Source organism: Eulemur rufifrons, chromosome 28 (genome assembly GCF_041146395.1).
Source record: "Eulemur rufifrons isolate Redbay chromosome 28, OSU_ERuf_1, whole genome shotgun sequence".
In the NCBI taxonomy this organism is placed as follows: Eukaryota; Metazoa; Chordata; class Mammalia; order Primates; family Lemuridae; genus Eulemur; species Eulemur rufifrons.
Window position 1 is genome coordinate 57,219,956 of NC_091010.1, and position 26,434 is coordinate 57,246,389.

Genomic DNA, 26,434 nt, shown 5'->3' on the forward strand with positions numbered 1-26,434 from the left:
AATCTGGATGTTCATTTCCCTCTCTTGATTTGGGAAATTTTCTGTAATAATTCCTTTAAATAGCTTTTCTCTCCTTTCTCTGCTCCTTCTGGGACACCAGTACTGCATATATTGGTTTGCTTGTTGGTGTCCCATAATTCCCGTAGGCTTTCTCCACTTCTTTTTATTCTTTTCTTTTTTTATCCCTCTGGCTGAGTTATTTCAAGTGATCTGTCTTTGAGTTCACTGATTCTTTTCTTCTGTTTGATCTAGTCTGCTGTTGAAACTCTCCATTAAGTTTTTCAGTTCAGACATTATATTATTCAGCTCCAGAATTTCTGTTTGGATCTTTTTTATGGTTTCTTTCTCTTTGTTGAACTTCTCATTTTGTTTATGTGTTGTTTTCCTGACTTCATTTAGTTGTCTGTCTGTTCTCTTATTGTTCACTGAGATTCTTTAAGACAATTATTTTGGATACTTTGTTAGGTAATTGATAGATCTGCATTCTTTGGGGTCATCCACTGGTGCTTTATTTTGTTCCTTTGGTGGTGTCATAGTTCCTTGATTGTTGCATTCCTTGAAGACTTGCATTTTATCTTCACATTTGAAGCTGCAGTCATCTCTTCCAGTCTTTATTGACTGGCTTTGGGAGAGAAAGGCCTGCCCCAGTGAATCCAGCTAGAGATTCTGGGAATCTTTCAGACCTCTTCTGTGGGCGCACCTGCTCCACACCTCGTGTTCCATCTTGTGGGGTAGGGAGCTTTAAGGATTGTGTCCCTTCTCTCAATACTGCAAAACCAGGCCTGGTGTTAAGAGCCTCCTGTTTATATTACCTAGGGCATTGCCCTGAAGTGTCCAAGGCTATGTGTCTTAGTCCACCAGAGTTGAGCTGGCTGCTAAGATCCACACCTGCTGTTGAGATCCAAGCACCATCTGTAGGTGTGTGCAGGTTGTCATGCACTGAGGTACACATCGGCTGGTTGGAGGGGTCCAGGGGCCAGTTGTCCTACATGGTTCATGGAAGGGTCTCATGCTGGAGTCCCTGAGCCAGACAGTAGGATCTGCAGCTGGCTTTTGAGAACTCACACTGGTTGCTGTGCAGTCTTGGAGCCCTTTCTCTCTGCTCCTAGCTACCCCAGATGATTCAGTCATGCTGGTCTTCTCAGTGTTCTGGGTGGGTAGCGACAGAAGTGGGTCTCCTAGGTGGCTTCCGGTCAGGCTGGGCACTTCCTTCACTCTCACTTTCCTCCCATGGGAGAATTGTGAGCTCTGGGGGTCGAGCTGAGCTACCTTGGGGGAGGGTGATGTGGGTAAAGTGCAACTGTTCTTACACTGTTCAATGCATCCACAGTTGGATTTTTTTGTTCCACCAGTGTGCTGGCGCCTCACAGTAGTCTACTCTTACGCTCCCACAAAGATATTCTTGTCCGTGGGTCATTGTCAAAATCAGTATTTCTGTGAAAGGATGAAGACTAGAACTTCCTATTCTGCAGTCCTGCTGGTATCTCTTCTTTCTTTTTTTAATAGTGGATACACTGTTTCATCACTATACATCCTACACTCAAGGTTAACTTTAGCAAAAGAGTTAAGGCTTAATACTACATGTTGGAGTAAATGTGTCTTTTTCTATAAAACTTTTGTCTTGTTAATTTGGAAAATATTTAAATGAGTGCCATGCTAATAACAATATATATTAAAAAGTAACTGAGTCTATATAAAGGAAATAAAATAAAAACTATTGATTGTTTTCTGCATCCCTGGCCTTGTAGAGAGAAGACTGCCAAAGATGAAATGAATAGGCGAGGCTATGTCCCAACAAAACTCTATTTACAAAAACAAGTGATGGGCCATTGAGCACTGACTCCTAGACAAGATCAGGAAGAGCCTTAAAATCTAAAGAGATGGGTTTAGATTTGAACTTTTAGTTAATGGGGATCTCTTGAACGTTTTTTTTTTTTGGAGACAGAATCACACACTGTTGCACTGGGTAGAGTGCAATGGTGTCACCGTAGCTCACTGCAACCTCAGACTCCTGGGCCCAAGTGATCTTCTTGCCTCAGCCTCTCCAGTAGCTGGGACTATAGGCACGTACCTATATGTGCCTGGCTAATTTTTCTATTTTGAGTAGAGACAGGGTCTCACTCTTGCTCAGGGTGGTCTCAAACTCCCGAGCTCAAGCAATCCTCCTGCCTCAGCCTCCCAGAGTGGTAGGATTATAGGCATGAACCACCATACCTGGCTTATCTCTTGGACATTCTTGAATGAAACCTAATTTGATGGAAATCTCTCTTAGGTAGAACCATGTAAAATCACCTGAAATGGAAAGAGCCAGGTTGTTGCTGTTTTTGAACTGTATATGAGCACCTGGTGACCTGCCAGGCATTTAGGGGGAGTTTCTTGTTGTTACAAACCTTGACAGACCTTCCACCATTTCTCGTGCACAGTGAACATTTAACAAACTTGTGGGTGCTGGATTAGATACTCCCTGAGGGCAGAGACTTTGTTTTCTTCGCTGCTGTGTACCCAGTCTCTGGAATGATGCTGAGAATATGGTTGGCATTCAAGAATTTAAAGGCGTTGATAGTATAATAACCTTGGACCTTAAATATACAAGACTGCTCACTCACCCTTGGGCTTAATTAAAAACTGTGTCACCTAGTGAGTATCATTTAAATATAGCACAGAAAATTGAATACCAACTTTCTGGGTTTTTTTTTCCTTCTCCCAGATGGCAGACGATCAGGGCCACGTTGGGAAGCAGGGAGCTGGGGATTTGGCAAATAACGACTCAGTGGACGCCAAGCCAGACCGGTCCTCGTTTGTGCCATCACTCTTCAGGTAAGTTTCCTCCCTTGCTGGGTCGATCAGTGACCCTGGGCCACTTTGGCCTGCCACACCTCTGCCACTTCCACCCACCTATGGGAGAGGACATCGAGGGAAGGAGGTTCATGCTGTGCACAGGATCTTGCTGGCTGTATGTGGCAACACCAGGGTCCCCATGTGTACCTTCTTATCTCTGGGGCAAGCCCAGGAATGGGGGAAACCAAGCTGCAGGGGTCTCCTGCTCAGCGGGGGTGTGTCTGGGTGGCAGTTGCCAGGAATGAGGGGATTTGCAGGCGGCTTCAGAGAAGAGCCAGGGCTGCTGCTGCCAGTGGGACCAAGCTTGACTAAAACGCAGAATCCAGGGGCCAAGGGACAGGAAGTGTTAGGGTGACTCACTCCCACCCTGTGCCTTGAGAGGCACTCCACTGGCAAGGGGGAGGTGCATCCTGTTTACTGGTTCGTACCTTTTCCTTTCTTGAGTTCGCTTTTAAAATTCTAAATTTTACACTTAATGTTAATAGCTTCATTGATTAAACTCTTGTATGCCTGCTCAGTATTATTGAATTTAGTTCACATAATTCCAGGAGATGGTTTTGTTGTTGTTACCATTTAACAGTTAGGGAAACTGAGGCACTAAGAGGTTTAGCAGCTTGCCTTTCTGCTGACAATTAATGAATGGTAGAGTTGAGATGAGAACCCAGACAGTACCGGCACCAGTCAACATAATGGATGAGCAGTGAGTGGAGCTTCCTGACAAGAGGCGAGAGCCATGCATGGGTCAGAAGCATCACGCTGCCTTGTGTTCCCAAGTCCTACCTGGGAGAGACGGCAAGAGGGTGAAGGCTGAGGTTGGGGAGTGCTCCCAGGCAGTGCTCAGGAGGGGACAAGCTGGTGGTGAGGGGCAGCCTGGCTCCTTGCAGCACCCCAGAGAGAGCCTCAGATTCTGTCATCCCAGACTGGACTCAGAAAAGTGGGAGGACCCCAACACGGTGGACCCAAATTCTATTGTTTGCCATTTAGCGTCAAGAATATCCAATGAAGTGACCAGAAAATACAGCTTCAACTCTTGGAAGCATTCTCAAGCCACGATAAATTGGTTCAGGCTAAACCACCAAGGCTATACATCAAAAGAGGGCCTCGTAGAGCAATTGTCTTCAAATGATTTTGCACACATATCCCCAAAATAATGTACTTCCTTATATAGTTTAAGGTGGCATACGAATTTTTTGTCAAGATAATTGCAAAGGATATAATAATATTTCACTTTTCCTAGCCATTTTTGAGTATTTGGGTTATGCTGGTTGCCTCTAACTGAAAGAGAAACAGGAATCATTTAATACTCATTTTATGAGTCTTAGTAAAGACCTTTAGTGTACTTCCCAGAAATTTTGAAAATGAATGGTGTGTTGTAAATATTGACATTTAAAAATCATTTCTTTTTTTTTTTTTCCTTTTTTTTTTTTTTTTTTCTGAGACAGAGTCTCGCTCTGTTGCCCGGGCCTAGAGTGAGTGCCGTGGCGTCAGCCTCGCTCACAGCAACCTCAAACTCCTGGGGTCAAGCAATCCTCCTGCCTCAGCCTCCTGAGTAGCCAGGACTACAGGCATGCGCCACCATGCCCGGCTAATTTTTTCTATATATATTTTTAGTTGGCCAGATAATTTCTTTCTATTTTTTAGTAGAGATGGGGTCTTGCTCTTGCTCTTGCTCAGGCTGGTCTCGAACTCCTGACCTTGAGCGATCCACCCACCTCGGCCTCCCAGAGTGCTAGGATTACAGGCGTGAGCCACCGCGCCTGGCCTAAAAATCATTTCTTTTCTTTCTTTCTTTTTTTTTTTTTTTATTATCCTTTCTAAGGCTGGAAAAAAATCATTTCTTTAAATGTATCCAGTGGAATCTAAATCCATAGTGATTTTATGACTACCTTTGCCTATCAAAAGATGTATGAACAACTCTCCTTTCACAGCTAGTTTTTATGTTGTTTCTTTTGTCCCCTGAAATCAGTTTTTTTGTTCTCTCTTCACCCATATCTTATGATGTAATAGGTTTAGTTGCTTGACAGTCTTTTATTAATTACCTCATCACATATCTCTAACATATACATGTATGCATGTATATATAAACTTTAAGACATTTTCCCATGAATATTAAAAGAAATTTCTTCTAGACTAAGTTACTGTTTCAGCTATTATTAATTCACAGTTGATCTAAAAAATAAATGATAATCATTAGTCTTAAATCATTACTCATCAAGATAATTAAACAGAAGTTGCGTTGAAATTGCAAATTATAATGGAATGAGTGGGCTTTTAAGAAGGTAGTTTCTAAATAAATGGACAAATAATACTTATTGATGGAATAAAAAAAGTTCATTATTGCCTCTTTTTCATATTTTTCAGTTTAAGAGATAGAAGCACTGAGAAATCATGAATAAATACATGGGGTAGTAGGAGTTTTGTTATAGTAATGTCACTTAAGTCTTTGAATTCCTTCTCAGTTCTGTGCCAGAAAATGACAACTCAATTAGATCCTTCTTCAACTGTGTTAAAGAATTGGAAATGATCTGGCTTACAAAGGAAATTGTTATTCATCCTTTAGAGGTATTTATTTTTTCAGTTTCTGGGAAGTACACCAAAAAGGCTGCATCAAAACTTCTCAAAAAATTGTTAATTGATTCTTTTCCTCTTTTACTTAGAGGCCACCTGTTTTACTCAAAATATTCCAAAAAAAGATAAAGTAGCATTAATAAACCTTTGTCAGTTTCCTTTTTTATAATAAAATGCTTATAAACCATATGCTTTTGAAAATGTATTTTTGTCAAGGCATTGGAGCTGCTAGGGTAGCTCATTCATTTATGGAAATTGACTGCTGTATAATCCGGTTGGCAAAGCCAGTCCTCCTGTCAAACCGTTTAGCCATAGCAGCTGATAAAGGTCTGAGACTGTTCTTCAGTTCAGTAAATGTGTTAGTAGTTTACAGTCCCACCAGCAGTGTATGAGTGTTCCTCTCTCTCCCCATCCATGCCAACTTTTGTTGTTTGGGGACTTTTTGATAAAAGCTATTCTCACTGGAGTTAAGTGATTTCTCGTTGTGGCTTTGATTTGCGTTTCCCTAATGATTAGAGATGTTGAGCATTTTTTCATAAGTTTCTTGGCCATTAGTTTATCTATCTTCTTTTGAAAAGTTTCTGTTCTTGTCCTTTGCCCACTTTTTGTTGGGGTGGTTTGATTTTTTTTCTTGTTGATTTTCCTGAGTTCTATATAAATTCTTGTTATCAGCCCATTATCGGATGTGTAGCATGCGAGTATTTTCTCCCATTCTGTAGGTTGTCTGTTTGCTCTCATGATAGTTTCCTTGGCTGTACAGAAGGTTTTAAAAGTGATCAGGTCCCATTTATTTATTTTTGTTGTTGCTGTGATTGCCTGTGGGGTCTCCTTCATAAATTCTTGCAAACTAGTACAACCTCTGTGGAAAGTAATATAGAGATACCTCAAAGATCTAAAAGCAAAACTACCAGTTGATCCAGCAATCCCATTATTAGGCATCTACCCAAAGGGAAAAAAGACATCTGTACTAGAATGTTTATAGCAGCGCAATTCACAAGTGCAAAGATGTGGAAACAACCCAAGTGCCCATCAATACATGAGTGGATTAATAAAAATGTGGTATATGTATACCATGGACTTCTACTCAGCCACAAAAAACAATGGTGATCTAACACCTCTTGTGTTATCCTGGTTAGAGCTGGAGCCCATTCTACTAAGTGAAGTATCACAAGAATGAAAAAACAAGCACCACGTGTACTCATCATAAAACTGGTATTAACTGATCAACATTTATGTGCACATATAGTGGTAACATTCATGAGGTGTCAGGCAGGTGGAAGCAGGGAGGAGAGGATGGGTATATATACACCTAATGGGTGCTGTGCGCATCGTCTGGGGGATGGACACCCTTGAAGCTCTCACTTGGGTGGGGAAAAGGCAACATACATAACCTAAACATTTGTACCCCTGTAATATTCTGAAATTTAAAAAAATAATAAATAAACATGTTATTAGGTATCCCTGAGACAGTCATCTTGTTTTTAAATTCTAATTCTTGGCTGGATGGATAGATGGATGGACAGATAGTTGGACAGACGGATGGATGGTTGGGGAAAGGGCACAAAGCCCTGCCCTGTGTTTACCTCCTGGAATCCGTGTGTGTTTTGTACTCACGGGACTCGAGCACAACAGTGAAAAATCCTTGGGAATAATCGGAGGATAAAAGAGGAAAGGTCATTAAACAAGAGCCCTCATCACTTCTAGTCCATTCTGTCATATATATTTTTCAGTATATAGAGGCATACTTCATTGTATTGTGCTTTGCTTTGTTGTGCTACACAGATAATTACATTTTTCACAAATCGAAGGTTTCTGGCAGCCCAGTGTCAACCAAGTCTCTTGGCACCATTTTTCCAATAGCATGTGCTCACTGCATGTCTCTGTGTCACATTTTAGTAATTCTCGCAATATTTCAAACTTTTCATTATTGTACCTGTTATGGTGAGCTATGGTCAGTGATCTTTGGTGTTACTGTCGTAATTCTTTTAGGGCACTGCTCACTGCACCCATAAAAATCAGGTGGTGAACTTAATCGATAAATGTTGTGTGTGTTCTCACTGCTGCACCCACTGGCCATTCCCGGTCTCTCTCCCTCTCCTCGGACCTCCTTATTTCCTGACACAATATTGAAATTGGTTTAATTAATGACCCTACAATGGCCTCTAAGTGTTCAAGTGAAAGGAAAAGTCACAGGTCTCTTGCTTTAAATCAAAAGCTAGAAATGATTAAGCTCAGTGAGAAAGGTAAGTCCAAAGCCAAGTTAGGCTGAAAGCTCAGCCTCTAATGCCAGGTAGCTGCATTGTGAACGCAAAGAAGTAGTTCTTGAAGGAAATTGAAAGTGCTGCTCCAGTGAACACAGGAATGATAAGAAAGCGAAATGGCCTTCTTGCCCATATGGAGAAAGTTTTAGTGGTCTGAATAGAAAACCAAACCAGCCACCACCTTCCCTTAAGCCAAAGCCTAATCCAAAGCAAAATCCTAACTCTCCTCAATTCTATGAAGCTGAGAGAAGTGAGGAAGCTGCAGAAGGAAAGTTGGAAGCGAGCAGAGGTTGGTTCATGAGGTTTAAGGAAAGAAGCCATCTCCATTACATAGAAGTGCAAGATGAAGTAGCAAGTTTTGATGGAGAAGCTGAAGCAAGTTATCCAGAAGATCTAGCTAAGATAATTGATGGCTGCACTAAACAACAGATTTTCAATGTAGAAGGAACAGCCTATTGGAAGAAGATGCCATCTAGGACTTTCCTGGCTAGGAAAGAGAAGTCAATGCCTGGCTTCAAAATTTCAAAGAAGCAGCTGACTCTCCTCTTAGGGGATAATGTATCTGGTAACTTTATGTTGAAGCCAGTGCTCATTTACCATACTGAAAATCCTAGGGCCCTTAAGAATTACGTGAAATCTACTCTGCCTGTGCTCTATAAATGGAACAATAAAGCCTGGATGACAGCACGTCTGTGGACAACATGATTTACTAAATATTTTAAGCACACTGTTGAGACCTACTGCTCAGGAAAAAGATTCCTTTCAAACTATTACTGCTCATTGACAGTGCACCTGATCACCCAAGAGTTCTGATAGAGATGTGCAAGGAAATTAATGTTTTCATGCCTGGTAACACAACATCCATTCTGCAGCCCATGGATCAAGGAGTAATTTTGACTTTCAGTTCTTATTATTTAAGTAATACACTTCATAAGGTTATAGCTGCCATAGATAGTGATTCCTCTGTGGATTGGGGCAAAGTAGATTGAAAATCTGGAAAGGATTCATTATTCAAACTGCCTTTAAGAACATTTGTGACTTACGAGAGATCAAAATATCAACATTAGCAGGAGTTTGGAAGAAGTTGATTCCAACCCTCATGGACGACCTGGAGGGGTTCAAGACTTAGTGGAGGAAGTCACTGCAGATGTGGTAGAAATAGCAAGTGAACTAGAATTACAAGTGGAGCCGAAGATGTGACTGAACTATTGTTATCTCATGATAAAACTTGAACAGATAAGGAGTTGCTTCTATAGATAAGCAAAGAAATTGGTTTTTTGAGGTGGAATCTATTCCTGGTGAAGATGCTGTGAACATTTTTGAAATGACAACCAAGGATTTAAAATATTACAAAAACTTAGTCCATAAAGCAGTGGCAGAGTTTGAGAGGATTGACTTTAATTCTGAAAGAAGTTCTACTGTGAGTAAACTGCTATCAAACAGCATTGCTTGCTACAAAGAAATCTTTTGTGAGAGGAAGAGTCAATCAATGCAGCAAATTCCATTGTTGTCTTACTTTAAGAAATGCCAGGACCCCCCCCAACCCTCAGCACTCACCCCCCTGATGAGTCAGCAGCCATCAACATCAAGGAAGACCCTCCACCCGCAAAAAGATTACAACTCACTGAAGGTTCAGATGATCGTTAGTATTTTTAAGCAATAATGTATTTTTAAATTAAGATATGTACTTTTTTTTAGACATAATGCTATTGCACACTTAATAGACTACAGTCTAGTGTAAACAACTTTTGCATGCACTGAGAAACCAAAAAATTCAAGTGACTTGCTTTATCGTGATGTTTGCTTTGTTGTGACGGTCTGGAACTGAACCCGAAATATCTCCGAGATGTGCCTGTACTCAAATTTCAGACAGCCCAATGTGGTCCCAAATACCTCCATTTCTAATGCCTACCTCGCCCTTATCAGATTCATGAATAAGCAGGAAGCCCCACCCCAGTGCCTGATTCAAGGAGACTCTCAGATAAGGGTGTGTTACTTGTTTACGGTTTCAACACTGTGTCTGTAAGGTTCAGGGAAGTCTGCCCTTCTTTTATGCAGTGGGAGATGGGAGAATGGGAAAGGGAACATGGGGTCTCAGACCAGGTTAGAAGAAGATACAAATGGAAGTTGAGAATTTGGTTAATTACTACATAAGGCTCGGCATCTGCACCGCTTGGAAAGTCTTTGAGTACCAGCTGGAAGCCCTCTGCCTAAAAAGACCTTCTATTTTATAGATGTGGTCTGTAGTATGGTGTGCCTCCCCCCACCCCCCCACCCCTGAAGTCCTTTGGAAAGGTAAATAAGCCTGGATGATCTACATTCCAGTCCACTGTACCTTTTTTATAGCATGACTCATGTTGACATCAAGCTTCATGTTATCAAAATAAACAGTATATATCCTGGAGTCCCCTCTGCAGTTTCAGGGGCACTATGTATCCCACTGTCAGAGTAGGGGGTGCAACGTGTGGGAGCGTCCCTGGCTCCTCTGGACGCTCCTTGCAGCTGGTGTAGGACCCTTCCCCTAGCCCATGCCCAGCTGCCTTCTCCAAGGTGCGAAGTGGAGGAGAGAGGCAGTGGCGCCCCCACCTGTCCCTAACCGAAGACTAGTCTGCCCACCTGCCCTGCCCTGGAGGCCACAAGGATTGTGGGACACAGAAATTCCCCATTCCCACAAAAGCCGGGATGTGAGCCCCAGATACTCTAGTTCCAAGCCCGCAGACCTGTTGTGGCTCTTTTGCTTTACCGCCACTAGGTGGCAGCACAGCATCGTTTTATTTGCATTCCACGGGCCCTGAGTAATCGGGCCTGTTTTTTAATTTTCTTAAAAAAGAAATATCAAGATGTTTTTCCAATTTTCTGATTATCGAAGAACATTTGGAAAACACACAAAACCACAAAGGAAAAAATATTCAAAATAGTTATAAAGTTAGTGAAATGTTCAGGTTTTTAAAAAATTATTTAGAGGAGATCAGTATGGGGATAGTCTACATTCATTGTGCACCATAGTCTACAGAACAAGGTCTAGGGTCATCTGTGCACTTGAGGAGGGGTCCCTCTTGATAGAAAGGTACCCCTCGAGCACCTAGGGCAGGTGGCCTACCATCTGAATTAACCATGTATTCCTTGCCCTAGATAGGAAGTCAGGTTTTTAGCAACTGCTTAGGCACAGCTACAGACAATAATAACTAACTGCTGAATTGCAGGATACAGCTGAAGAAGCTGTGGGAGGTTGGGGAGGGGAAGGACAGGGAGAGCTAGAGGAGCTGGAACTTGAGTTGTCAGAAAAAGGCCCGGGGGGGGGGGGGGGGGGGGCGGCGCGGTTCCGGGGGACTGGCAGAGCCTCCGGGCCAGGGTGGAAATGATGGTCAGTCCAGGCCACCGATGCAGCTTCCATCTGGGACAGTGGGTGGAAGCCCCACACAGGGTGAGTTTGTCTTGATGGCGTAGGCCCTGGAAGCCATTGTAGGTCCAAGCCCAAGCCCTGGCCAGCAGCCCAGGAGATGTTCTCCTCTAGGAACCTGAGAAATCAGAGGCTCCTTTCTGAGCTGTGCTCAAGGTCAGAATTCAAGAAAATACAAAACAAAGTAGCAAACAAATTTCGCACAGTCTCACATTTCTCCCAGGCTCTGGTAGAGCTTCTTGTGTCCCTGCTGAGGGGTTTGTTTATCTTCCAGGTCACCAGTGGAAGAGGGCAGGAGAAAAGGCTCATTCTCAATATTCCATAAACTTCCGATTTTTGAGGCACTGGTTCCATCACATGAGCCTTATCGTTGGCATCAGCTTTGTTTTCCAGCCTTTTTCCCCCTGGAGGTTAATAAATGCCACTTGGTTACAGCTCTCTCTCCTGGCTGCACCTTGGGCTTCTCCACCAGTGAGTGTTATATGTAAGCAGGTCCCTATAAAAAAATGTGTTATTGTATAATTACAAGGAAGATCAAGGCGACATGCCTTTTCATTCGGAGAGCGGGGAGAATGTGTCAGAAGAAGCAATGCTTTGGAATTAGAGACAAGAACAAAGAAGGCAGACCTTGTTCCAAAGAATATGTTCCAAATTAAGCAAAAGCTGTGCAGTGACGTTTATTGATTGAAAAAGGCCAGGTCTGGGCCCCCTTAAAAAAAAATAGGGACATTAAAATATACCCAGGGCATTTACTTTTCCATAAAGGAAGCCCTCAGTTTCAACTGCCAGAATATTGGATGCCTGTCTCCCAATTTGCATAGAGAGAGTAATAAAGATTTAATGCCATATGAAGCAGCGGTAACACCACAGAAAGTCATAGAAGTGGTAGAGTCGAGTGGGACAACCTGGGTTCAGATCCTGGCACTGCCTCACGCTCACCAGTTCAGGGACTATGGCAAGTCACGTGACCTTTCAGAGCCTCAGTTTCCTCATCTGCATAATAGAGACACTAATACCTGTCCACAGGATTGTCGTGAGAATTAAAGTAACTGTCAGCTTCCTGAATTACCTGAATGTACCTGATGAGGAAGCAATCATAGAATCATTATGTTAAAACTGAAAGATCCCTTAAAAGATCATTTATCTAATTTCCTTCATTATGACTCAGGAAAGTAAGACCAGAGAGGTTAAGTGTAGTCACCCAGCAGGACCACGACCACGACCCAGGCCTAACTCAGGGTCCAGGGCTTTCTCCGCTTACATCAAGTGCTACTCATGGCTGTGGTGGCGTTGAGCTGTTCAACTGCATTAATCCACCCACAGAGCAGTTTTTTTTTTCTTCCACCCAAGTGGATCAGCAAATTTAATTCTTCATGTAAATTGCTCCCTTTCTGCTTCTCTTCAGCTGAGGGGTGGTACGTGGACAGCTGTCCCAACAGGGCTGGCAGTGGACTTTCTAAGAGGGCCAGATGCACATTTCAGGAGCAGTGAGCAGGCACCGCCAAAACAGTCCCCGGTCTAGGGACTGCAAAGCCGTAGCTGCCACATGCGTGAGACACCTCCAGTTGGTTTAGGTTGCTCCTCTTTCTAGAGGGGAAGAATAAAGATGAAAAGAAAAAGTAAGAAAAAGAAGTAAATAATCATGTTTTCATAGTAATGGAGATGAAAAACACTATTAGTTTAGAAAGATTAAGTGTGGTTAATAGAAAAGTACTATGAAAATACAACCGTCGCTTCTCACGTGAACATGTGACCACAAGTAAGAAATGTATCCACAGGTAGGGCGTTGCACATTTAAACCCTGAGCTTGCTGGATTTCTGTCTGGCAAGGATCTGTGATGGTGAGTTTGTATGCTGCTCGGCTGAAAGTGAAAAAGATGGATGAAGTGGCTTTGTACGACTGAGGACTGAAGCATGTTAGCTGGTCTAAAAGCTGGACGCTGCAGCCGTAACGCAGATATATCATTGTCCCTGCCACTCAATCTGTGAGGCTATTTAAAGACAGTTCAGCCCTTTATTTCCCCTGGGTGATTTTTTTTTTTTTAAGTCCTTTGTTAATTTTTATTGTCAGAGGCCTCAGTATACCTTTTTTTAGGGGGAAGAGGGAAATGTGGAGGTTCATAAGTTTGGGGGAAGGGGATCTGTTCTTCTCCTTAGCCTATTTTAAATGGAGTTTATTTGTCCATGTCAGTGTATTTTTGCAAACTGAGTTTCAGAAAAGAATGTATAGGGCCAGTTTCTCTCTCGTTAGCAGACCTGAGGATGGCAGATGAACTGATCGGGAGGCTTTGCCCGGGGTAGCAGGTGTTGGGGCCTTACTTCATCAAGTGCGAACCTCTCCTTGATTGTGACCCTGAACCAGGGAATTAAGAAAAGCATCGCAGAACAGCTTGCTTCATAAGAGTTTTGGGTTGTGTGTGTTCGCATTTTCCTTGTTGCATTTGGAGAGTTGAGCTGGGAAAGTATAGTGACCCTGGATCATTCACTTCATGCAAGAACACTGGGAAATGTTTATGTGTCTCATGTGAAAATTAAGGGATTTGGTTTGCCTCCATGGTCTTCTAAACTTGTACTTAAACTTGTAGTTTGCCTCCATAGTCTCTTAAACTTGTACTATTAGTTTAAATACCTTTATAAGGAAAAAATAGCCCAATGGACATGAACTATTGGATTCACCACCACAAACTCATTTCCCATTTTTGTTCATTTACTTATATATAGTTTTACATATTTTGCCATTCATGTGTGTGCTGTTTTGTAGCCTTTCATAGAGTTGGTGCTTTGGTGGGTTGACCGTGTGTGCACGCTCATCAGCTTTAAGTAGCTGTGTGAAATTTTATTCTATTGATACTCTATGTTTTGCTTAGCCATTCCCCTCTTGTTTCCAGTTTTTCACTTTTAAAGATTGTGCTCCTGACTGCATGCTGTGGAAATTTGGTCTTTTCCCTCTGGACCCTATGCTCTTAGAGAGTTGCTTTTTCCATAGGGAGCCGTCCCGGGCTGGGGGTGCCACAATGGGGAGCCGGGGCATTTCTGCCGGTCAGCAGAGAAGGGGGAGGCCAGTGTGACCTTCCCAGCCCGAGTTTGAATGGTCCTATGGAAAACTCCAGCGTGCAGTTCACTGCTGATTCAGTCACAGGCCTTCAGGGCCAGGCGGCCTGTGCCAGTCTTTGGTCCCCTGCTGAGCTCCAAGCATGTTGAGTTTTTATTATTACAGAGAAGAAGGAAACTCGCTCCCTGTCGTCGCAGGGCGAAGCCTAGTTCTGATGCAAAGGGGGCTGCTTTCAGACGGAGACGCTAGGTACTGCCTGCACTCTTTCTGTCCCTCTCTGTCTTGCTCTGTGCCTTGGTATGTCAGGACTGTGGGGATGCCCTCCGTTGAAATGCTGAAGCCATGAATGAATCATCCCAAAAATATTTAGACAAAGCAGCTATGAAAACCAGAGCTCTAGTTCCGAATGAAACAGCCCTGGGGAGATGGGAGCCTGGTGGTGTGTTTACTTTCCTGCTGATGAATGTCTGCAAGCAGATAGAGCTACCGGGAACCCTATTCACGGAGATGCTTTAGAAAATAAATAGGAGTGGGTTTGCATGCTTATATTCCCTTCCAAATATAGAAAGGCATAATTCACGTTTCGAGCAGCCCAGGGGATCTGTGAGAGGATAAAACCTATATTTATCCACTCCAATGGTGGGGAAAATTATACTTGGACCCAGAGTGGATTGTTTAAATCCATCGTACACTTTCTAAGGTTTTTCACTTCATCGTAAAGTACGCAGAATATTTTTATCCTGTGCTGTTTTCTGGTATGAGTTGCTATAGGCTCTTCAAGGAGGCCTTTTCATGTAAATAACCATCAGAGCTTGGCTGTAATTTTTTTGACTCTTGGCTTTGTTGTGGTGAAAACCACTGAGCTGGCCCCGCGCTGTTGAAATCTGAGGTTGCAAGAAATGTCTCTGCCTGAGAAATTGGGATAATCTGGTTCCTTCCAGATAGTCGATGCTGGCATTCTCTGTGGTCCTAGTGAGGTTTATGCCTAGCTGAATACATCTGAGAAATGAAGATAATGGTCCTTGCCCACCTTGGTGAGGGATTGTAACACCCAGAAACAGGAAGGACGGGTAGGAAGCACCGTTTTCAGCCTGCTGTGTTAATTAACTTCCCACCGCATTTTAGTGCACACTTGAGTGCACTTAATAAGTCGTCCTGCAGGGATATCATAGTTTGTTGTGATCTTGTTTGTCTGGCACTAAACACAGTGATGTAGTAGCCAGTTTTTTTTTTTTTTTTAATCGGCGATTAATTGTGGAACACACAAGCTTTTAAGAGGATTTAGAACTTTTAATTCACCAGGCTGGTTTATCACGGACTTTGCACTTAATGGTAAGTTCCCAAACAAGAATCCTGTGTTTCTTCTCAGCAAGGTAATCTTGGCGAAAGTCTTCCGAATGTCAGAAGGGCCAAATCAAAGCTAGGTGTATCAGCAGAGGATTAGCAAAGGGAGAAAAAAAGGGGGGTTGGGTAGAATGGGAAGTGATAGAATCTGGCTTAAAAAATGCCCTGGCCGGTTTTAGTTGCTTTGTCTTTCTTTGCCTCTTGTCTGTGCTCTGCAGAATCAACAGGATAATGGCTGTGGGTTCGCTTTGCAAAGCATGGCCTATGAAAGTATTCATGGTCCTTGTTCCTGGTGACTTAAGAAATAACCTGAAATGGTTCGCCCACCGTTTGTACCGTTCATCAGCTTCAGGAGAAAGACTTGTGTCCATTGATCTGGACTTGAAACAACCTCAGTGGGCTTTTCTTTCTGCCCCTGAACCCCCGTCGGGGGTCTGTGTGACAGCAGTTCTCACGTGTTCCAGCATCTTCTGCAGAAAGGCCATAGGAACCTGCAGCAACGGGAACAACCACTTTTAGAAAGTCTTGTCTTTGGGGTTGGTTTTCAGCTGGGGATGTTTCTAATCTAGATCTTTGAAAGCTGCTTGTTTCCCTCCCTACCCCCTCCCTGGTGCCCACCCTTGGGAGAACCTGTGGGGCTGAGCTGTGAACTGTTGCCGTCTTTCTGCAGTTGGCTAATTAATGAGCACAGTCTCCCTGGAGCCCTTGAGGCCATTTCTTCTGTCCAATAGCAGTTGTTTATCTGGTGATCTGCTTGGCTCCAGCAGCTGATTTCCAAACAGACGGTAACTCTTTCCTATCTGCTAGGACTGGGGGCGCAAAGCATCCCTGTGTCTGGCTGTGAGAGTGTTACTGCTCACACAGGGCTGCCCTGGGAACTCCAAATGTTTTGTTACAAACAAAGGAGACTCTAAGGAAAACATGTCCGCAGTGACATTTCCTGGAAGCATTTTGGTGGTTAATTTCAGTTGAATGTTCAGCTCAGCTGTCACTACTAGGAGGCCTTGCAGGTTTCACAGAGAGCCATAAATCTTACCCATGACCCTAAATATACCTGCATTTCTGCCAGGGGGCACCTTAACAGAAGGCCATGCTTCCTGAGGCGTGTCAGGCTCCACCTTTTGGCCCAGAGCCAAGGGGCCAAAGGACCGTGCCCACTTGGAGAGGCCTTTGATGCAGTAGAGTGAGCTGGTGCTCCCTGCCCTGCACGGACATGCAAACGGCCACCGCGCAGGAACGCGGGGCCAACATCTCTGCTCCCATGGGCTCTGGAAATAGCTGAGGGTCTTGAAACGAAATCAGAGACAGCAGTCAAAGGTCTGAGCCAACAGGGCCCATGCAGTGCAGCAGGCAGACAGCCTCATGCCGTGGCCCTCCAACTTCAGAGGGTCTGAGCATCTCCAGGAAGACGCCCAGGCTGGCCCAAGACTCATTCTCTAGGGCTGGGGCAAGGCCCGGGAGTCTGAATTTTTAACGGAGGTGAGAGATGCTGGAATGGGAGACCTGGTGTTAGGTCTCGGAATAAATCTGAGCTCTGCCCCTTTCTAGCTATGTGATTTTAGACAAGCTGATTTAATCCCTGTGAAATGGGATTAATGACTCACAGAATTGTTTCAGTGATTAAATGGGATAACGTATGCAAAGCAGTAAGTGATCCAAAATGGTATTTGTTATAACCGTATTTATTATTGTTCTTATTGGCACACAGAAGAGTAAGAAATTTAAAAGACTAAGGAGAAGGGTAAAGCCACAGAAAAATGGGGTGTGTACAGAGCCAAGAAGTGAATCCAGTAATCTTCAAAATAGGCCAGATCTTGAAATCCATTTGCAGCAAGTGACTTTTTACTATTAAATGGTAAATTTTAGTTTAACGTTTTAAATAATTAACTTATTTGCATATAATAAAAAAGATATGCAGTCAAAATTCTTCCTCCCACTCTTGCCTACTATGTTCCCCATAACACAGATAACCACTCTTAATGATATGTAAGAATAACATCAGTAACAACCATGACATTTATTTACCACTTACTACAGGCCACACACTGTTCTAAGTGCTTTGCGAATATAAACTTGCTTAGTAGCTCTGTGGTAGATGCTATCACTTTGTCCTTTTTACAGTTGAGGAAACTGAAGCACAGAGAGGTTAAGGAACTTGTCCATGATCACACAGCTATGTAGTGAAGCAGGGATTCAAACCCAGGCAGTCCAGCCCCAGAATCCATGGATTTATCGACTACCCCATCCTTCAAGTGTCACTTTATGCAAACGTGAGCAAATCTAAAAATATTTTATTTTCTTCTCAGTTTTCCTTAAAAGGCAGCATACTGTTCCCATTGTTTTGCACATTTGTTTTGTTCCATACTTAACGCTGCTTATTGGAGATCATCCCACCTTGGAGCATAGAGAGCTTCCTCATTCTTGTTCACAATGCTGTGTGATTTTGATTAGAGACCCTCCCTTTATGGTCCTGCCAGGGAGTGGAGACTGAACTGGCATTTTATACCTGTCCTGCAGGCGAGAGACTAATTGAATAAACTTAAGTCTGCCAGATAGCTCTTTTCATTGAGGTGTGCTATTAAGGTTCGAAACTGGAAATGAGTCAAGGGAAGTAAGGGAAGAAAACATGTCCCTCCAGAAATGTTTTCGAGTAGCATTAGATCTCCCACCCACACAAAAGAAACTCCAGCAACACCGTTGTCCTGTGTTCCTGCAGAATCAGCAGCTGGAGGCTGCCCTGGATTAGTTCCTTCTCAGAAATCAGTTTCCTTCCTACACGTGATCTTTGAGCCTGAATCTCTAGCTAGTTACCGTCTCTGCAGCCGCCGTGCAACAAGAATTGGCCAAATGGCAGTGCAGGCACCCATGTGCCCTTCCCTCACCCGCCTCCGACATGCCCTGCTGCTCCGTGGGTTGGACACAGCCCTGCTGAGGCAGACCTGCACCTGGTTAAGCTGGGGGCTGTCCAGGCCTTTGCCCATGATATTCCTTCAGCATGAAACGCTCTTCACTCATTCACAAAATATTGAGCACTATGTGCCAGGCACTGTTCTAGAAGCTGGAGGAATAGCATTGAACTAGTCCAAGTCCTGCCTTCGTGTTCTAGCAGGAGATGACAAGAGCTCTGTAATTAAAACAGGGACAGGACACAGAGAATGATTGGTTGGCAGTGGTGGAGGTGGCAGCAGAGATCCGAGTGAAGTGACGGAGGGGGACTTGGGACTATTGGAGCTGTGAGAAGCCCAGGCAGAAGGAAGAGCAGGAGCAAAGGCCCTGAGACAGGCATAAGCTGGCAAGTTCAAGGTTTTCTAAAGTGGAACAGGGCAGGGAAAGAAAGTGGGAAGAGATGAGGGGTTGTCACTCAGACCCTGTGGGCTGTAGGCAGGACCCTGGAGTTCCTTCTCAGCACATGGGGAAACCACTGGACAGCAGAGAGCTAATGTGATTGGGCTTATTGTTTTTATTCATTTAAAAGCTCACTTTGGAGAGAGGCCAGTTAGGAGGTGGACGTCAGGTCAGGAGATGGTGTGACTTGGACGGTGCCTCAGTGAGCTGCTCAGTGAACTGGAATTGTTGTGTGCAGAGACAGGGGACCCTTGCACGGTGCCAGCTCAGCAGGGCGTGAGCCTGCCCTGGCTGTCCTGGGTCCCACACCCTGTGACCCTCCGGGAGCAGTCAGAGCAGGGGAGCACCGCACCAGGGACGGGGACAGACGGCCAGCAGGGGAGATCCTGAGGGGTCTCCAGGAACCCTAGAACAGAGTTCCACGGGAGCCCTGCGAGGGTTTGAAGTGGTGATGTTGGGATCTGATTTCTATTTTTAAAGGTTAAGACTGAGGCCACAGGAATCTTGGGCTCAACCGTGCCCCGCTCCACTCCTCCATTCCCGCATTTCTCTCATCCCTTGGCTTTGTTCTGCCTCCACTTTGCCAGTCTGTCATCTCGGCACCTCAGGCCACACACTGCAACATGGCCACCAACAACTGTCATTTTAGCCACCTTGACAGAGCCTGGCCCTTTTTCTCAATTTCAGTTCTCAAATTCCCAGTGATGAGGGCTGATTGGCCCGGCCTGGGATCAGGCGCCCCTGGACCAATCAGTGACGGCCACAGGGCTGGGGGTGGGGTGGGGGTTGGGATGGGAAAATCACTTTCTCCTAACATGGTGGCTCTCACTGTAGGCTCCAAGGGAGAATGGAGGTGAGAGGGGATGATCCCAGGAGAAAGAAGGTGCCCCAAACATCACAGCTCTTAGGGGCAGCCTAAGCTCTTGGACTCTCATTCTTGCAGGATATATCTACATGCAGTGGACTTCAGTTCCCCTCCCTTCCTTTTGTTCCAGTGCTTTCTCTCTGATGCCTTCTCCACTATCATTTCCACCTTTTATTTGTCTCCGGTTACATGGTTTAAGCTGATCATCAGGGTTTGCTTCCCCAAAGTTAAGCTGTGGATGGAGTTTCCCGAGGCCAGCTCTTCTTAGCAGGATGGATTCAATAAGATTGAGTTGATAATCTCTCTCCAATGCCCATCTGTGGTCTGGGAAGCCCTGGGTTTAACAAAAAGCTATTTTGGTTAGAAGGAAAAATTAATATTGACTGACTCAAATACAGAAAGAGGAAGCAGATATTAAGCTCATTTTGAAAAATGAGAGTTCAGTTTCGGGGCAGGCTAGGTAAGCTGTTTTGGTTAAAAGGAAAAATGAATATTGACTGACTGAAATCCAGAAGGAGGCAGCAGATATTAAAAGTTCATTTTGAAAAATAAGAGTTCAATTTAGGGGCAGGCTGGGTACTGCCCTTTTGAGATATTTGCCAGGGGTAAGAATCGCATTTCATATTCAATTTTAAGCTATTTTTCGTAACCATGGACAGTGTTTTCTTTAAGTTGTATCTATCTTTTTTCCCCTATTGTGTTCTTTTTTTTAACCAGTAATTTTCCAAATTCTATTCCGATAAAAGCAGAGTTCTTTTATTTTTCACGTAACTTATATCTAACCCTGTTTTTCTTATAAAATATGCTTGGTGGTTTTGTTTTGCTCGTCACTGAGGATGAGTTCATCGCAGTTTAAAAAAAACCACACAGCTTGGTTATTACTTGGGGGTTGTCATAGAGATCTGTTTTGCAGAAGATGGAAGTAGAATTTTATCCCATAAAGGGTTTTGGTGCATAAACTGCGACCTCCAGCCGGCCAGGCTTCATGCTACTTTTAGGGTATTAGAATGATCTTAAATTAGCTACAGGACCCAGGAATCTTGCTGTGAATTACAATTGATATGTAAAAAACCCTACTGTACCTATTCAGTTTTTCTCTCCTTTTATCCCATCCTGGTATTTTCTGAAGGGTTGGGGAGAAGGCTGGATGAAGCCCATCCTGAAGCTGCTTTTGTTGAGGGGTTAACGGGGTCAGGGGACCTAGTTTAAGAAAGGTGACAGATTATACTCCAACTTCCCCAAAAGTAACCTGGACAAAGGCACAAGTCAGTCCTGTCCTGAATTTTAATATCAAAGACAGTGTTAGTTCTTTGAACAAACAGTATTATAGTAGAGGAAGCACACGCTGTGGGGCTGGGTCACCAGGAATCACATCCCAGCTCTGAACTTGAACTTTCTTATCTGTACAAAATCGGCATGGCTGGGCGAACAGGCAGGGATTTTATAAAGCTCCTGGCCGGTAGGTGGCAGGTACTAATAAGGAATAGTGACAAAAGTACTCTGGATTTATCTTGAATCCTGAAGTTCTCAGAGCACTTTCACACCTCTTATCCCACTGGATCGTGATGGTGATAACTTGGCCTGTTTTTATAATACCAGTGAGAAAGCTGGGACTCTAAGAGGTTCGAGTTTGGCTTTCCCAACGCACCTTCCTTTTTCCTGAGCCAGCCGCCAACCCAGCCTGGGAGGCTGACACAGGCAGGTGGTTTCTGTGGGGCGACGGTTCCCAGGGTGGATTGCTGAGTGAACTTCCCCTGGAGGGTCACTTGGACCCTGCCCTGTCAGTCCTGGGTCCAGGAACATGGGATGCCTTCTCTGGAGGCGAGTGACCTGCCCAGTTTGGGTTCATCCAGAAACTCATAACCTGCTGTTTCCATCTGGAGGTCACCGTTGCCTAGCGAGCAAGAGGACAGCTGCTGAGGTCCAACCGGCTGTATTTGGACCTGCTGTGCCCACTCACAGCCCTGAGCCCGTTACGTGCCCCGAGCCTCCATGACTCCCCCTTAAAGGGGGTTATGATGACGTCTGCCTCCCTCTTTGAGTAGCTGTCAGGATTCAATGAGAAAATGCAGATGAGAGTTTTAACAAGAACCAGGCCCATAGTGAGCACTGACAAATGTTAATAGTTATTACTGCCTGTAAAAGGGGCATGATCATACCCCTCTACCCATTGCCGCCCAGCCAGGTTCATTTGCCCGCCGCCCAGGAGGAAGCCAGACGCTTAGACAGCAGCAGGGCGTACGGCAGAGAAAGGGCTTATGTCACATGGTGCTAAGCGAGGAGATGGGAGAAATTTCTCAAATCCGCCTCCCCAAGAATTTGGGAGACAGGGTTTTTAAAGACAGTTTGGCATAGACAGTTTAGTCTGCTGATTGGCTATGTTGGGGCAGAACCACCATTGGGTGCGGGTCACAAAACCAACCGAGTCATTTCCTCGGTGTGGTCCGCTGGTCTCAAAAAGGTGATGTTATCTATGGAGAAAGCTAAGAATCTGTATGGCCCCCAGCTGTGTGGCTCCAGAGTGGCAATTATAGAGAAGCAAATAGGGGGACAGCAGCTAATTATTATCGTTATTTTTAGCTTGGCTTGTGCCTTGTTTTTAGCTAGGCCTTTACCACAGTTCTCGCCTTGTACTCTTTTATCAATTTATAAAGGGGGTTTCGTACTTACCTCTAAGGCATCTGTTGAGGACCAAAGATTCCGTGTGTCTGTGAAAGGCTGTGCACACACATTTTGACATACACAGAGGACGCTGTCAGTAGGGGCCATTAACAGGGCGGCAGTAAGGAAATAAATCCTACCCTGCCTGCGTGGCGTGTCCTTGGACGTCGCAGAAACTCTCTTTGCTGATACTCATCTCCTCCAAGGGGGAGAAGACGTCGCGGGGAGTACCTACTTCCTCCGCATCTCCCGTCTAATTTTGTGACACTCTCCAAAGCCTTTCCCTCCTGCACGCAAGGTAGGAGCAAGGTAGGAGGTGGCAAAGGGAAAGGCCTGTCCTTTCGGAGAGTCTGAGGAACCCCAACAGAGAAGAGTCCACGGAAACCTGAGTGAGGTAGCCCTGGCCCCGTGTTCGGCAGGTAATAAGCTGGATTTTCACCATCGCGTTGCTGCCTTCAGCTCTGGCTGGGAGCTGCGGAGAAGGGCAGGCAGAGCGCTCTAACCCACGCGCCCGGCACAGGGCTCCACTGGGCCCCGCCCAGCACTAGCTGGGTGGCCTGGGACACCCTCCTGCCTCCCTGTGGACCTCTGTGTGTATCCGTAAAATGAGGGGTTAAGATTCCATTCGGTCAGTCATGTAACAAAGATTTATGGAGCAACTTATGTGCTGGGCATTGTTCAAGGTGTCAGGGATTCAGCGATTTTCAGAACAGATAAAAATCCCTTTCCATCCTGGAGCTCACACTGGAGTGGATGATTCCAAGGCAGCTTCCCACTCCCACTGGACGTGTGCTCCTCTGCCCTTGACGGTGCCCCGTGCGCCCAGCACAGTGCCACATGCCAGGCTTGTGACAAACTGAACTGCCAGGAGTCTGGAGATTGGTTGGGGCCTAAAGTCCCTTTTTAATTGCCCTGTCCCTTGGTTCCCCTTTAACGTAAATGTTACTAAATTATCCACATAGAAAAGTGCACACACACTGTTGAATTTTCATTGATGGACACACACACGTAACCAGCACCCATACCTGGAAACAAAATACAACCCACACTCAAGAAAGTCTGTATGTCCCTTCTGGTCCTGACGCCCCCAGCACAGGGAAAACCGTCTCCAGACTTCTGATACCAGGTCTTGGTTATTTTAGCTTTATGGGTACCCTTTTGTATGCAGGTTCTTTCACTCCGTGTTATATTTGCAAGATTCATTCATGTTGCTTCACATGGTTGTGGTTTTTTCATTCTCATTATTGTATGGTATTTCATTATATGAACATTCAACAATTTATTTTACTGTAAGTGGACATATTGATTATTTCCTGTTTGGGGCTATTACTATTAATACTGTCAACACGTGTGGATCTGTCTTTGGTGCACATTTGCATTTCCCAGGGAAGCTGCTCTGTCCTAGGATATGTGTACGCTCAGTTTTAGCAGATTCTACTAATTTTCCACAATGGATATACAAAGTAGGTTCCCACCAGCAATGTGTGATAATTCCAGGTGCTGAACACTCAATTTCTTTTACATTGTAGCCATTCTGGTGAGTGTGTACGGGTATCACATGGTGATTTTAATTTGTATTTCTCTGGCATCTAACAGAATTTCCCAGGGGATCCTGTTGTTCCGTTTAAACATGACAGTGATACAGCCATCTGTCCACCCAGGTCTTTCCCTCAAAGACATCGCAGCTTTCCTGGACACCCCCTCTCACACTATAATAGTAGCAAAGTCAAGAGTAAGTAAAGTCATTTCTGTCCACACTTCTTCCACAACCCCTGGCTGGCTTTGTTTCTCCCCAGTAAGAAGAAGAAAAATGTCTCCGAGCAACCAGTCAAGACCACGCGGGACCGGGTGCCCACGTATCAGTATAACATGAACTTTGAGAAGGTGGGCAAGTGCATCATCATCAACAACAAGAACTTCGATAGGGTGACAGGTGGGTGTGTGGGCGTGGGCCACCCTTCCCTGGTCCCTTCCGTTTCCTCCAATTTGTATCAGACACTCATGGGAGAAATGCACCTGCTGCGACAGACACCCCTCCCTCCGAAGGTGGGATTCTTATGTCCCCAGGAAAGGGATGCAGGGGAATCGAGAACCTTCAGCCTGAGGTCCCACCTTCTGTGTTAGCTGGCTCGGGACTTGCAGCAAAGGGGAGCTGTTGGGCTTTGACCCTGAGGAGGCTCACCTGCTGTGGGCAGGCTCTGGTGTTAGCCTCTCCTTTGAATTTGCTTCTCATTTTCATGTAAATTGCAACCTTGGAGGGGACATACTTCAGGCCTGGCCTGCAGACACCTCACGCGGGTTCAGCCAGGGGTTGCTCAGCCGTGGACTCTGGCTTGGTTCCCGCAGGTATGGGCGTCCGAAACGGAACAGACAAAGATGCAGATGCCCTTTCCAAGTGCTTCCGGAGCCTGGGTTTTGACGTGGTTGTCCACAATGACTGCTCTTGTGCCATGATGAAAGATCTGCTTAAACAAGGTGAGTGCTCACGGCTCCTCTGGCTTCTTCCTGCCCCCTAGAGGAGCAGGGCCCGGGCGGTCTCAGGAGGACGTCTTCTCAGGACAGAGGGATTTCACCACGGGAAGCCTGCCTTCCTCCTGGCCGGTCCATTCCTGTCCCAGGGTGGGCAGGTCTCTCAGGAAACCTCAGTCTCTCTGTAAAAAGATGAAATCAGCTTAAATTCCAGCAAGAGAAATAGGTTCTGTATATACAGGATGGTCACAATTTGAAAAGGCTAATTCCTGGGAAGTAACAAGTGTATATTATCCTGTCCAGAAGGAAGCTTAAGTGTAAACTTTTGCCTGGTGGCAGATAGAGAATAATAATCCCCATGTACTTCAGAACTACTTTATTTTTTTCATATAGCATGTTCACAAAATTATTTCATTAATTTGTTAATCAGATCTTTAACACCACCCCCACAGCATTGGCCAACAGAATATTATCATGCCCATTTTATAAATGTGAGGACAGAGCTTCAGGGAGGTTAAAAGACATACTGAAGGTATAATTAGTAGGGGCAGAATTGAAACCCAAGGTCAGGTGTTCCAATTCCAGGACAAATGCATTTCCTGTTATCACACTAACGGATGCCATGGGTGCTCGGGCATTTAGGGCAAGTGTTTGAAGGGAATGTCCTTCTCATTCATTAGACGTGGACCCACAGGCACTAGATGGGAACACAGCACAAATCGCTGCTGCTTTTCTTAGCTATGCAGCTAAAAAAGAAAAGACCACACGCTCTCTTTATTTTCTTTTAAACTAGGCATCTTTTCCTGTTTTCTTCAAACGTGAATCTTACAAGCTGACCTCTTGTACCCTAGTAGGTCACAGGACAGAGCACACTAGAAATCAAGAGTTGGAGTTCTGAGTCTGGCCCAACTTCTAACAGCTGGGCCACCCAGGCCAGGCAACCCGTACCTTCCTGATATTTTCGCTTTCCTGAAATGCAGATCATGTTACCAGCTCCTCCTGTTTCTTGGGGAGGGAGTGAGGAAGTTTGGGAGCATGCTTTGAGAAGTGTAACGACCTATGTAGGTATAAGGGCTTGTCCCAATTGTAGCTTCTGTTCTTGTGAAGGTTTCTGTTCTTGTGAATTCCACTCAGGCCCAGAGCATGTCACAATCACAGAATTCTTGTTTATTATCCTATCAAAACAGTAAAGCTGTTATTTTTCTTGACTGTACGTGTAATCACTTCCACTGAGGACAAAATTGTCGTTTTCTAACTCTGTCCTAATTCATCCAATCTTAAAATAAGCTAAGAATTCCAGCTTTCATCACCATCGCCTTGCACCTCTATTATCAAAACTAGTACAAAAATCGCCATGCAGACGAATGCACAGGTGTCTCGGTGATGAGAGTGGGGGAGGCCACACTTGCTCTATTTGGGACCAGTGAGGCAGAAGGGCTTTGCAGTGCCCTGGGCTTGAAGCCTGGCTCCAAGGCTCCAACAGGTTGTGCCACCTCTGGCCAAAGTTATGAAACCTCTCCAAGATTCCAATTTTTATCATTGACATAAAGATAAATGAAGCCTACCTACATTTCAGGGATGGGGAGTTCTTATAGGGATTAAAGGTAACTTGTACGAAGTACCTACATCAG

The 26,434-nt window shown here is 44.8% G+C and overlaps 1 protein-coding gene across 3 annotated transcripts in view; it reads left to right on the forward strand.

The window, feature by feature from the left end:
- The window catches only part of CASP7 (caspase 7), a 37,006-nt gene that overhangs the window by 5,016 nt on the left and 5,556 nt on the right, over nt 1-26,434 (forward strand). For 2 of the 3 annotated variants that reach the window (XM_069459851.1, XM_069459853.1), the window contains exons 2-4: nt 2,708-2,817; nt 24,131-24,267; nt 24,681-24,809. In XM_069459851.1, the coding sequence (XP_069315952.1) occupies nt 2,708-2,817; nt 24,131-24,267; nt 24,681-24,809 (376 nt within the window). Of the gene's footprint in view, nt 1-2,707; nt 2,818-14,333; nt 14,369-24,130; nt 24,268-24,680; nt 24,810-26,434 lie in introns of those variants that run through there. The other variant, XM_069459852.1, reaches the window with a different exon arrangement.